Consider the following 14,206-nt stretch of genomic DNA (forward strand, 5'->3'; position numbering starts at 1 on the left):
ATTCTAACTGTTATGAATGTTTTGGTGATAAGTCTTATTGTATTTCATGTAATGATAAACACACACTACAAAGAGATGGCACAAAATCAATATGTCAAAGTGATGATATTCTTAATACTAAATGTACTCAAATGATGAAAGCAGGGACTGGATGTGCTATTTGTAAAGATGGATTTTACAGAAAAGACGTTGACTGTCAAGAATGTATAAAGAATTGTACGAAATGTTTGGATGGAAGTAGTTGTATTTCATGTGAAGATAATTTCTTTTTGTATAATGGAAGACAATGTATTTCATATGACATGTTAACTTCATGTAAAACTAAAACTCCAAATGGATGTACTTTATGTGAAGATGGGTATATTGTCAAAACACCTTATTGTCAATCTTGTCTAGAAGTAACAGAACATTGTACATCTTGTTCACTAATTTCTTGTTATTCCTGTGAAGAGAACTATATATTAATAGAAAATAAATGTGTACATTATAGAGCTATTGAACACTGCTCTAAATCCACTGACTCAAAATGTAGCAAATGTGATTTTTGGTATAGTGTTTCAACAAGTGGAACATATTGTCAAAAGCAACCAGTAGTATGGTTCATAGTACTAATATGTATTTTAGGAAGTATTATAGTTATTTTAATTATAGCAGGTATTGTTAGTTTGTCGTGGTACTTCATTAAAAAAAACAATTAGAGTCATCAAAGGTGAAACAGATTTTGTATTTAAATTGAAAAATAAGACTAAGTGCGATCATTTACAAAATAGTCTATACAAAAAGATTCTTAAATTGATATAACTAATTCACCTACATTCCAATTGGTAAAGAAGCACATGGTTTTCTCTATGTTAGATCATTCTATACCATCCATGTTAAAGTCAAAGTCATTTCAAAAACATATAAAGCAAGAAAAGTGTTTATTCAGTACTACACCTACACAGATCTATTTAAGATTCAAAGAAGTTTGTGATTTTAAAATTACAATTAACTGATATTGTACATGAATTGTAGAAGACTGTATTGTTATTGTTGATGATTTTTGTCACAACAAACTATTTTTCTATTCACTACATATTACTTGTAAGATGAAAATATCAACATTACTTGATCAAGATGAAATAAAAGAAGAAAAGAAAATAGGAGAAGGATCATTTGGAATTGTTTATGTTGGAGAATTTAGAGGAAATAAAGTAGCAATTAAGAAAATGAAACAAATTGAAGAAAATGAAGATAAAAAGAAAGAATTTGAGAAAGAAGTAGCAATGTTAGATAAATTTCGAGATGAATATATCATTCAATTTTATGGAACAGTATTTATTCCTAGTAAAATATGTATGGTAACAGAATATGCAGAATATGGATCAATACAAGATATAATGAATAAAAGAAAAATTACAGAAATATCAAAGAAAATAAGAATCAAATTTATGATAGATGGAGCAAAAGGAATATCATATCTTCATTCAAATGGAATATTACATCGAGATATTAAACCAGATAATTTTCTTGTTGTATCACTTGATGATAACATTGAAGTTAATTGTAAATTAACGGATTTTGGAAGTGCAAGTGAATAGAAATACCAAAACACATAACTCTAAAAATATTAAATCAAGAGTATTACAAAATTCAATCAGATATATATTCATTTTCAATAACAATGTTACAAACCATTACATGGCAAGATCCTTTTCATAAAGATATAGAACTATGGATAGTCTCAGATAAAATATCAACAGAAGAAACCCTGAAACAGATAATAACATTCAAGAAATAAAATTAACAAAAGGTTATTAAAATGTTAGGTGCCACACCCAGTGAGAAAGGATTTTAGTTGGAGATATAAGAGTGTTATTAGAGTCATACCAAAACAAACAATATAATTGACTTTTTTTATAAAACAAATAAAAAATCTTAAAAATGAGTAAAACAAGAAACAAAGATGATGGCAAGACCGAAGCAAAGGATTGAGGTTGCCTCAACTGAATTGAGTAAATTAGTGATTCAAAAGAAAAAAGTAGAAGAAGTCAGAAAATGGATAAATGAGAATTTGACAAAACCAAAAATACTTATTGTAAATGGACCAAATGGATGTGGCAAAACAACATTAATCAAATCAATTGGAAAAGAAGACCGAATCCAAGTCAAAGAAATGGATAGTAAAATAAATGATAAGAAAGGAAAAAGTAAAGAAGAAATGAGAGAATGGGTATTATATTCATCAGAAATGAGAGGGTTATTTGGAGGGGATTGGAGAAGAAGTTGTATTTTATTTGAAGAAGAATGTTCAAGTGACTGGTATGTTGAATTGTTTGTAGATTATGTAAGAAATGGGAAAATGCCATTAATTATTACTTGTAATGAATCTATAAAAAACAGTATTAACAAATATATTGAAACAAATAAAGGGAATTATGAATATGAAAAATTAAAAGAGTCAATTAGTTATGTTACATTAAATCCAATAACAATGAATTGTATCAAAAAGTGTTTAAATGGAATGAGTCAAGGGATTATTAATAGTATAGCAGAAGGATGTCATGGAGATTTGAGAATTGCATTAAATAATAAAGAAATCATTGAAATAAATAGTAAATTTGTACAAGTTATTTCTACTAATGAAGCAATTTCATTTTTTCATTTAATAGGAAGAATTATTCATACAGAACCTGTTTATAATGAATATGAAAAAAGGTATGAATTAAAACATAGTCCAAGTAGTGTAGCAAAAGAATTACAAGGGAGAGAACGAATCATCCCATTAATCGAACATAATATTATTTCTACAATTAAAGAAATGAAATATTTAACGTATGTAGAACATTATATTTGTTTAGCTGATATATTTCAGAAACAAGCATTCAACCAACCACTCTGTGAATATCTTACATGTGCTGTTATTACAGGAAGTGTTATGGTTATTCCAAGAAAAGAAAAAAGAATGGTTGAAATAGAAGCGTCACCAGTAAATCAATCATTTAGTACAATGAATAAAAAAGGAAATAAAGAAATTGAAGAATGTAAAGAATGTTTTAGTAAAATAATAAATAATTGTATAACAAAACAAAATCAAACAATACCATTTAATATTGAATATGATGCATTTTGTAGTGACGTATTACCGTTTATAGAAATATTAAATTCTAATGGGATGATACAAAGTCATCAATTAGAATATTGTTTGAAACAGATTCATTCACATTCCAATGTGTTTCAGTTTGTTATTTCAACATAAAAAGTTTAATATTTTAACGTAAAATTTTTAATTATGTAATAAAAAAAATACAATTAATATAATAGAGAGAATGAATAAATTATTATTTTAAATAACTTTGAGTTTTGTCTTTTTTAAATAAAAACCCAAAATCAACTTATAATAAATATACAGTAATGTCAACAATTGATACATATCATATGATGATTATATCTAAATATTTTAATTTCTCAAGTGACTTTATTGCCATGGTTCAAGTTTGTAAGAAATACAAAGACATTCCTTCAATGTTTCATTATAATCCTATCCCATTAACAAAAAAATTATTAAAAATTTTCCCAAATATTCAAACACAATACATTTATAGTACATCAGAACGACGGGTTGAAGGAATAGAGAAATATTATTATTTTGGTGATATAAAAGAAAAAGAGTATTTATCAATAAAAAAGAAAAAAGAACAAAATGTTAGTTTTAGAATGGTAAGAATGAATGAATCTAGATTAGAAAATAATATTAAATTACCAAAGGAAATTAAAATATTATTTACATGTAAATGGTATAATCCTATTTTTCAATATTTTATTTATAATAATGATTATAATAATGAACGAATAAATAAAATAAAGGAATTGAATTTAGACTCTATTATGATTCTTAGTGATAATGTATTTAATCAATATAAATGTCTATCAAAATTGGAACTTAATAATATTCGTATTATTGGAAATGAATGTATTAACCAACTTGATTCTCTTAAAGAATTAAATATTCAATCATTAAGATATATTGGAAATCATAGTATATGTGATTGTACACAATTAACAAGTATCACACTCCCACATACTCTTTATGAAGAAGGAACAAATTGTTTTCAAGGTTTATTATCATTAAAACATATTTCAAATTATGTAATTACAAAAATAAATACAACACTTCCTTTTGAAGAAGCTCAGATATTTATTAACAACAGAATTGATATTAATGATATTTATTTAAGAAATACAACAGAAAATAATGAAATACCAAATGGTGTAAAAAGACTTGAACCTAACTGTTTTCATGAAAAAGAATTGGATTACATTCAATTACCAACAAGTCTAACGTATTTATCAACAGACTCATTTCATGACATTTCATTGCTTAAAGAAATTGACTTGAGATATATTAAAAAATTTGAAGATGACTCGTTTAATAATTGTCCTGATTTAACAAGTGTAACTATTATGAACAAAGAATGTTTTAATTGTAAAATGTTTTGTCAATGTCCAAACTTAAAGAATATTAAATTTATTGATTCTCCACCAAGTGTTATTGAAGATGTTATTGATAATGAACCTGCAATGGCTCTTGAAAATCAAGGTATTACATGTAATACAGTTCAACTTAGAATGCACACAACAACCCAGTTAAGAGAAGGAATTAAGATTGTTTATTTTGAAGAAAGAAACTATGAAGATATTGAGATTAAATTTCCATCAACCTTAATAGAAATGCATTCAAATGGAATGGTAATAGGTAATTCATGGAATAATTTAACTAGACTGATATTCCCTCCATCCCTTAAAATAATTGGAATTGGTTGTTTTGATAATATGAATTCACTAAAAGAACTTGATTTGGGAGGTGTTTCAGAGATAGGAATGTATTGTTTCACAAATGTTTCATCACTTTCTTCTTTGACTTTCTCTACAAACTTACTTTCTCTTCCATCATCAATTCAATTTTGTTCAACAATTAAAAGGTTGATTATCAATGGTGATAAAGTTACTCTACCAATGTGTAGAAGAATGGCAACGATTGCACGTCAAATGAACGTCTGTGAAATAACTAAAGTCTTCTTAACAAAGGAAGAATCAAAAGAATTGACAGAAATACCACACGATATTGATTATATTGACTCTTATTGTTTCAGTCAAAGAAATGATTTATTTTCAATAACTATTCCAAGCAATATTACTGGAATAGGAGATGGGTGTTTTAAACAGTGTTTCAATTTGACAAAAGTTGAAATAAACAAAAGTGTAGAAAACATAGGAGATGAATGTTTCAGGTATTGTAAAAATTTAGAAAAAGTAGAGTGTTACAGAAACTATTCTTTTAGTGGAAGGAAATTTGAAGGCTCTAAGTATTTAAAAAACATTGAAGAAAACACAAAATAAAGTACAACAACTATGTTAATAATTTGTGTTTATGGTTTTTTTACAAGCCAAACTTAAAACTTATAATTTTGAATTATTAATGTTTTTTTTTTGAAATTATCTATTGTTATATACTTTAATAAATATTTATTTGTAAAGATAAAATAAAGTTTTATGATAAATTAATTTCTAACTTATATAATTTTTATTAAATGAACTTGGATAATATTATTCATTTTTATTTTCAATAATAGAATGTGTTTGATAAAGAAATTAATGTTTTTTCTTATGAATTTGATATTGGTTAGTGTATTTATTAGATTATTGAAAATTCATTTCATTGAAGTTGTTGAAGTTAATTTCACTATGAAGAAAGTATTGGTTGGTGATGAGAGTGTTAGAAAATATTGAATTTTGTTATATTAAAGAAAGTTATTATTATGATATATTTTAAAGATTCATAATGGTTAATTTAATATTTGAAATGACGTTCATATATATCAAACAAAATGAATAATGAAAATAAATTGATGTAATTAAAACAGAGTAAATGAAAATAAGTTAAAATGAATATCTCATGAAAGAGAAAAGAAATGATGAACAAATTAATGATGGAATAATTCAATTTCTGAAAACTAAAGTGTTTATAAATTGCTGTGAAAACATAGTATTAATGAAAAGAATATAACAATTATCAATAACACTATATAATGTTAAATTTTATAACATATGTATTGATTAAGAAGAGAAGAAATAAAAGATAAGTAAAAGAATAAAAGAATAAATAATAAGAATTTGATAACAAATAAAATGTTTCAATTATTAATTTCAAAATACAATAAGAATTTATCAATTCATCCGACTTATCTTTAATCATAATAATCATTAACTTTTCAATACATTTGAATCAATTGAGAATATATCGAAGATTCATTGTGTTATTAATGAATAATACTAATGGAGATAAATACAAAAATTAAATATAAATAAGACTAACAAAAATAAGAATGAAAATGTAATATTGTTTATTATAAAACGAAGACATTAATAATAATTTAAAATGCAAATAAATTCAAATATAATTTCATAAAACAACTAAATAATCACTTATTATTTAGAAACATAATAATCAATTATTTACCAAAACAACAAACCATTTAATAATTATAATACAACACTTTACAATATTCATTTTTAATAATAAAATTAAGATAAAAACCAGAAAATGAATAGAGATATAAAGTTAAATAAATCGAATAATTAGAAAAGAGTATGAATAAAACAAAAAGAACGTATGAAAGAACAAATTAGTATTAGATAATGACTTGTTAAATAATAATACTGTTTTTATTAGAGTCTTATAATATAAAATGGTGTTTATTTGTACAGAATGAATAATTTTTATAACCATTTCATAATTGAAATATTTGAATAAATGTCAATGACAAATAAATAAAATAAAAACATAAACTGGTGTAAGAAAAAGAAGAAATATTAAAGTGATAAGAATGACGTTGACATTAAATCTCATCGATTTTTTAATTAATATAACGAAATATACAACATCTCTCATGTTAATATATGAAAATGCATTCGAAATATGTTAAATAAATAGAGAATATATAAACATTTTTGATTGAATATGTTAAAATATAAAAGAATATACATGAAATATGCAATAATATTATCTGAACTATATTTAACATGGATATTTCATCATATTAAATATTCATTTGAACAATAAAACACACTATTTATAAATGAAATGAAACAAAACTAATATAAAAATAATCTATATTTTTTATTCAATTAATTGTGTTAATAAACTCTGCATTGCACATAAATATTAATACAATAACAATATTCAATGAAAGTATTGAAATGAAAATATTATTGAAATGATACAATAAAACGAAACGAAAAATATCAAATTACATGTATATTTAAGATATTGTTATAAAATCAATATTAATTATTAATCAAAACTAATATTAAAATAAAACATCAAAAACAATAAATAATGTTAAATAACATTAACCAAAACAATACAAATCATAGTTAAATGCAAAATTAATATCAAATAAACAAAATTAATATTGATTATAAATTTTAATTAATTAAATAAACAATTTTATAATCCTGTATTATCAATATTTAAATATTAATGAGTTATAATTACGAATTATCAAAGTAAATATGATATGTATAATGTCAGTTTGATTATGCTATTCATGTTTCAAATATTAACAATATCAAATGAATTTGATTTCAATAATAAATAATAATTTAATTTGCTATTACTTCATTACAATTACTAGAAAATGAAGAAGTGATATTCATTAATTTATTTACTTATCTTGAATGATGTATCAACAAGTTTTGAAGAGTGAATAATAGTTGTTAATATTTTTAATTATCTTATTAACGACTAAAAACTATATAAATTAGTTATTCAACTTTAAGTTGTTATAACACTTAAGTGTATGGAAAAGATAATAAATGATATGAATAATTGTTAATGAAAATTGTGTAATATTTTAAAGAGATGTAAAGAGTGGTATTAGTAAAAACAAAATAAATAGTACTTAAAATAACAATAACAAACATACTACCAAATAAAGATTAAAATAAGAAAATGGATATTCCAAACAATGAAAATTAATATAAATACAAAAATGAAATATAACACAACACAAAAACATAATTTTACTTTATCTATTAGAAATAATCAAGTTATAAAAAGAACAAAAGATTCAATAAGAGTATTAAAAATAAAAAAAGAATTAAATATAAAAAATTAGTATTAAAAAGAATAATAATTGAAACAAAGATAAGAATTATTTACTTCATGTAATTTTCATCATTTACTATTATAAAAAGAGTACTAATATGAAACAAAACAAATTCATTTCAAGATATCTTAACAATAAAAAGAACAAACAACAAAAATGATTCAAAATAAGTTATTTCTATATGTTTTTATACCAGTAACTATTTTTGAAAAATTTATTCTCATAAACCATAAACCTCTTATGATTGAATAACCATTGTTTATTAAAACATTTAATAAAGAATGAATTAGATTTATTGACTTCTTAGTACAACAAAAACTAAATCTCTATTACAACCTAATTGATTATATTTTTATTTCTTAATTTCTTTCTGTTTTGAGAGTTTCTTATTTATCAGAAGAATAATTTTATTTAAGTATCACCAAATATTTATTTGAATCAGAGTGTGTCGTTTCCACCAAATAATGATACAAAATTATTTGTATTTACTTTTTTGTAAAATACAATTTTGTTATATATTACACAATTATTGATATAATGACACAAATTATACTAAGAAAAGGAGAAAGAAATTTCCAGATAAAAAATTGATAAGGAGTCAAAACCCTCTATTCTGGAAGGAGTAAATGAAGAAAAACCATCTACAATTTGTTATTCATAAAAAGAAAGATGGCAGGAAGACCAGCATTATTTAAGGCAATTCTCATTGGAGATAGTGGTGTTGGAAAAACATCACTTATCAACCGATACGTCAATAACCAATTTTCTGATGTATATAAAGCAACAATTGGTAGTGATTTTCTAATTAAACCTGTTACTGTTAATGGAGCACAATACACTCTTCAAATTTGGGACACTGCTGGACATGAAAGATATAGTTGTGTTGTTACTACATTCTATCGAGGTAGTGATTGTTGTGTTTTGTGTTTTGATGTTACGAATCGAGATTCATTCAATCATTTAGAAAAGTGGAAGAATGAGTTTATTGATGGAGCAAATGCAACCAATCCCGCTTCAATCCCAATTTATGTAGTTGGAAATAAAATTGATTGTGAACCAAATAAAAGAGAAGTAAGCCAAGAACAAGCACGAGAATGGTGTAAATTAAATGGACATAAATATTTTGAAACGTCAGCAATGAATGCTGAAAATGTGACAGATTTATTTACAACTTTGGCTGAAGATGTCGTTTCAAGACGTGAGGATGAAGAAGAGCCAGAAAAACCTGCTCCAATAATTATTCAAAAACAAAGCGAAGAGAAGAAAGAAGGAGGGTGTTGCTAAGGATTTTCTTTAAATCATTTCAGTTTTTTCATCATTTTGTAAGTTAATAATTTTTGTATGACTTTGTCTCTAAAAACTTATTTTTGTCTTATAAAACACAAAGAGATGAAAGAGAAAAATAAAAATAAAATAATACGATGAACTTTAAAATAAAAATATTATAAAATGTTCAAAACATCCAAATACAAACATTTACAATGCCAAGACTATAAGTCAGATTGTTGGTATCCTGATATTAGGACAAGTGATGGTGGTGCTGAAGTTACAATGATTGCTGGGACATCTACATATTTAGCATTAAATTGGAAAAGTACTGGAGCAGGAGTAATTGGATGTATTCCATTAAATAATACTAACAAAAGAAAAGAAGACCCATTATTCTGCAAAGGACATAGTGGCTCAATAATAGATATTATTGCTTGTCCATTTAATGATAATCTTATTTTTTCATCATCTCAAGATTGTACTGTTAAGGGATGGAACCTTCCTTTCCCAACAAAATTAGGAGAAACAATAACTCCTTCATTTTCTCTTCAAGGACATAAAAAGAAAGTTGATGTGATTGCACATCATTATGCAGCTCCATTAATTGCATCTGCAGGAAGTGATAATTTAATTAAACTTTGGGATTATCAAAACCAAAATGAAGTATGTTCTATTGGAACGAAAGATATTTGTTATTCTTTGAGTTGGTCATATGAAGGAGATGTAATAGTTTCTATGGGAAAAGACAAGAAGTTAAATGTTATTGATTTTAGACAAGGAAAAATTGTTAAAGAGTATCAAGCTCATGAAGGGAATAAATTATCATGTGGAAGATTTGTTAATAAGAATAGTCCATTTATATTTACTGTTGGTTTTGATAGAATGCAAAATAGACAATTTGGTATATTTGATTTAAGACAAGATAAACCATGTTGTATTAAACCATTCCCATCTAGTAGTTCTATTTGTAAACCAATAGTAGACATAGACACTTCATTAATTTATCTTTGTGGAAGAGGAGATAGTATTATTAAAGTATATGAATTTGACTCAACAAATAAAAATTATATTTCTGAATTAACTCAACAAAATGCAGGAGAGTCTTTAAAAGGAATTGCTTTATTACCAAAAAGAGCAGTTCATGTTCATGATTGTGAAATTAATACACTATTAAGAGTAGGAAATAATAAAGTCAGTAAAAATGGGTCATATGTTATTCGTAGAGCATCAACAAAGTATCAAAGTGATTTATATCCAGAAAGTATTTGGGTAGGTGCTAATCAGACTGTTGAAGAATTTATGAAAGGAGAAAATAAGAAACCAAAAGAAGTCAGTTTAGAATGTATCTTTGATAGTAAAGGAGCTCTTGATGCTGCATATGAACCTGAAGATATTAAAGAACAAAAGAAAATTGAAAAAGAAAAGAAAGAAACAGAAGAACGTGAGAAAAAAGAAAAAGAAGAAGAGTTAAAACGAATTGAAGAAGAAAAGAATAGAGTTGTTCATAAAGCACCTAAAATTATTCGTTCGACACATTTTAGACATATTAATACAAGGGCATTTAATAAAAATACTAATATTATTGATTGTAAAGTTAATACTAATAATTCACAGTCATTAATTAAAGTAAATACCAAATGGGTTGGTATTCCTTGGACTGGTATTGGTAAAGTTGCTGTTTGGCCTTTAGAAAAATCAGGTAAAATGATTGATCCAATATTTTGTGATAATGGTGGAAATATCAATGACTTTACTTTTGATCCATTTGATGATAATATCCTTTATATAGGAGGAGAAGATGGTAAAATAAAAGTTTTTTCAATTGCCCCTGAAGGAGCAACAAAAATAAAAGAAGTTCAAGCACATAATAGAAAAATTAATGGATTATACGTTAATCCATTTGTAAAGAATTGTGTTATTTCTATTGGAACAGAGCCATGTTTAAAAGTCTGGGATATTGAAAAAGGAGAATCACTTTTTGATGTTACTGGATTTGGTGATAATATTAATAATATTAGTTTTAGTTGGGATGGTGAAAGAATTGCTGTTTCATGCAAAGATCATATTGTTAGAATTATAAATTGTCGTAATGGAAATATTGAAAGTCAATGTGAAGTACCACAAAATGGAGGAAAAGGATTTTTAGTTTGTTGGTGTGGTAGAATTGAAAAATTATTTACTGTTGGATTTAATAAAATGTCACAAAGAGGATATTCATTAATAGACATTAAGGATAATATGAAAGTTATTAACACTACTGTTATTGATACTGAATCATCAATTTTAACACCAGTTTATGATGAAGATCTTAATGTTTGTTATTTAATTGGAAGAGGTGCTAAAACAATGCATTGTTTTGAAATAACTGATGAATCACCATTTGTTCATTCATTAAATATTTCTACTTTTAATGATGTAGTTTATGGATTTGATAAATTCCACAAACAATGTTGTGATGTTAAAAAAGCTGAAATTATGCATTTAGTTTTATTAAATGGAGAACCACCATCAGTAATAAGTCAAACTTCTGTTTATGTCCCACGTGTAAGACTTGAATATTTCCAAGATGATATTTATCCTGAAACAAGAAAGAATGAAGCTGTTTATACTATTGAAGAATGGATGAATGGAATTCAAAAGGATATTCCTTATATTAGTCTTCAACCTGAAGGAATGAAGAAATTATCTGAAGCACCAGCTGAGAATGAACGTGCTAAATATTCATATGAACAAGAAAGAAAACGAATTGAAAAGGAAGAAGAAGAGAAAAGAAATGCTGCAATTTTTGATCGTGTTTTTGAAAGGATGAATGAAAAAAGAGATACATTTGATCCAATTGAAGATGATTCTGAGTCATGGTCTGATGATTAATTCTATCATTTTTACTTTTTGTTAACTTATCTTAACTATATTAAATCAAAAGATAATCAAAATAAATAACAATAAACTAATTCAATTTGAAGTATAAAACAATACCAATAATTAATATTAATGCCAAAACAATAATTACTGAAACGAGAAGAATAATTTTTAATTTTTTTGATGATTTTCTTTGGTACTTTTCAGCAGTATCTATTTCTTTATTTCCTTCATTTACTTTTTTATCTGTTGTAAGTACATTATGTTCAATTGAATCTATTTGAGTTTGTTGGATTTGAACCATTCCATTTAATTGTAAAAATGTTTGGTGTAATTCTTTTTGTTTGTCAACAATTGTTTTAATTTGTTCTGTATTCTCTTGATGGATTGCTAATACTGATTCACTTTCTTGTTGTAAATAAACTTCATCTTTGTTTATTAATGGTGATGATTCATTTCCAGTTACAACTGGAGCAGGTGGAATAGAAGAATGAATTGAATAAATCCATTCTTCAAATCCTTCAATATTTTTTTCTAATTCATCCGTTTCATTTTTAAATTGTTTAAGTGTTTGAATTGTTTTATTAAATTGGTTAATTTGGTCTTCAAGCATTTTATATTGTAAATTGTATAACTTTTCATCGTTATTCTTTGTTGCTAATTTCAATTTTTTAATAGTTGTAGTAATTGTTCTTTGATTATTTTTTAATGATGTAATAGCTGTGTCAGTCATGGTGTATGATAATAAAATATCTAGGTTAAGCTTTCAATGAAATTTCATCATTCATATTTAGTTTTCTTTCTTTGTGAAAATTCATTTTATTTTAAGCGAAATTTCTTCTGAAAATAATCAAAAATTAATATTTTTCAAAATAATACAATATAAAGACTCAAATATAGTAGTTCTAATCAAACAAAACAATTATCTTCTTTTGATACAAGGAGAGGAAAAAATGGTTAGTATTAATGTGATAAATGTAAATAGAATAATATTATAATGATAATGATTTCGTTATTATAAAAGAAGTAAAAGATGGTTTTTCTTCTTTTTTTGTGCTACTTTTATAATATTTTTGTTATATTCTATTATTATGAAATTGTAGAAATAACAAGAGAAGAATTAGACAACACACAAAAAGAAAATGAAACACAAAAACAAGTCATATCAAAACAACAAGATGAAATTGTAAATATTATCTCATAGAAGGAACTAGAGAAGAAGAAAATGATGACATTGGTGATAAATACACAATCGGTATTGAGGAAAGCGTCATCAGGAACGATGAAGATGAACGAAACTACTCCTATGAAAAAGGCAGTAATTGAAATCGAAGAGAAAAGCAATGATTATCAAAAAACAAGAGATGATAATCAGACAAGAAATACAACAAACCAAAGAAATCAAATTTTAATTGAAGTGATGTATTGTTTTGAATTAATTGGTTAAATAAGAAATTATATAAGAAATGAAGAAATGAAGAAATTGAAAGTATAATAAAAGTGACAAACATCAATGTCAATAATGAAAAAGAATATATTAAATATATTAAAATATCACATAATATAAAAGAAAGCATTAAACGGCACATTAAAGTGAAAATAAATGATATAATGGAAGGAAGAGTAGAGTGTGATTCAATAATAAAAATCATCATATTAAAGAATAACTCTACCGAAATTGATGAAGAATACCTTAACACTCTCATCAATAAAGTAAAAGAAATGAAAATAGAAAAATGTTCAAATATTAATTACTACTTTCAAAGAAAAGAAGCTGACCGATTAATAATGGAAATTAATAATAGATGGATATGGTCAGGAAGCAGAATGCATTATCTACAAGATGATATGAAGAATATTTCAATGATTATGCACCTCTATCTCCAAAATCAAATAATAAGAGATAAATTTGATGAAATAAAAGAAAT

The 14,206-nt window shown here is 24.8% G+C and overlaps 6 protein-coding genes across 6 annotated transcripts, besides 1 other annotated feature; 5 read left to right on the forward strand and 1 right to left on the reverse strand.

Moving 5' to 3' along the window:
• Nucleotides 1-1,088: 1,088 nt before the first annotated feature.
• Nucleotides 1,089-1,580, forward strand: EHI_082040 (protein kinase domain containing protein; the record flags this gene model as incomplete). The annotated part of the gene is made up of 1 exon (XM_646820.2): nucleotides 1,089-1,580. The coding sequence occupies one exon, from the start codon at nucleotides 1,089-1,091 to the stop codon at nucleotides 1,578-1,580; it is 492 nt and encodes a 163-aa protein (XP_651912.2).
• Nucleotides 1,581-1,945: 365 nt separating this feature from the next.
• On the forward strand, nucleotides 1,946-3,238 carry EHI_082050 (uncharacterized protein; the record flags this gene model as incomplete). Its single annotated transcript, XM_646821.1, has 1 exon — nucleotides 1,946-3,238. One exon carries the CDS (start codon nucleotides 1,946-1,948, stop codon nucleotides 3,236-3,238), a length of 1,293 nt encoding a protein of 430 aa, XP_651913.1.
• Nucleotides 3,239-3,393: 155 nt separating this feature from the next.
• EHI_082060 (uncharacterized protein) lies at nucleotides 3,394-5,379 on the forward strand (the record flags this gene model as incomplete). The annotated part of the gene is made up of 1 exon (XM_646822.1): nucleotides 3,394-5,379. The coding sequence occupies one exon, from the start codon at nucleotides 3,394-3,396 to the stop codon at nucleotides 5,377-5,379; it is 1,986 nt and encodes a 661-aa protein (XP_651914.1).
• Nucleotides 5,380-8,819: 3,440 nt separating this feature from the next.
• On the forward strand, nucleotides 8,820-9,434 carry EHI_082070 (Rab family GTPase; the record flags this gene model as incomplete). Its single annotated transcript, XM_646823.1, has 1 exon — nucleotides 8,820-9,434. One exon carries the CDS (start codon nucleotides 8,820-8,822, stop codon nucleotides 9,432-9,434), a length of 615 nt encoding a protein of 204 aa, XP_651915.1.
• Nucleotides 9,435-9,599: 165 nt separating this feature from the next.
• EHI_082080 (WD repeat protein) lies at nucleotides 9,600-12,290 on the forward strand (the record flags this gene model as incomplete). The annotated part of the gene is made up of 1 exon (XM_646824.1): nucleotides 9,600-12,290. The coding sequence occupies one exon, from the start codon at nucleotides 9,600-9,602 to the stop codon at nucleotides 12,288-12,290; it is 2,691 nt and encodes an 896-aa protein (XP_651916.1).
• A 76-nt stretch (nucleotides 12,291-12,366) lies between these two features.
• Nucleotides 12,367-13,011, reverse strand: EHI_082090 (uncharacterized protein; the record flags this gene model as incomplete). The annotated part of the gene is made up of 1 exon (XM_646825.1): nucleotides 12,367-13,011. One exon carries the CDS (start codon nucleotides 13,009-13,011, stop codon nucleotides 12,367-12,369), a length of 645 nt encoding a protein of 214 aa, XP_651917.1.
• A 360-nt stretch (nucleotides 13,012-13,371) lies between these two features.
• Nucleotides 13,372-14,206: a repeat region.

Source organism: Entamoeba histolytica, genomic scaffold, assembly GCF_000208925.1.
Source record: "Entamoeba histolytica HM-1:IMSS scf_1104750517549 genomic scaffold, whole genome shotgun sequence".
Taxonomy (NCBI): Eukaryota; Evosea; order Mastigamoebida; family Endamoebidae; genus Entamoeba; species Entamoeba histolytica.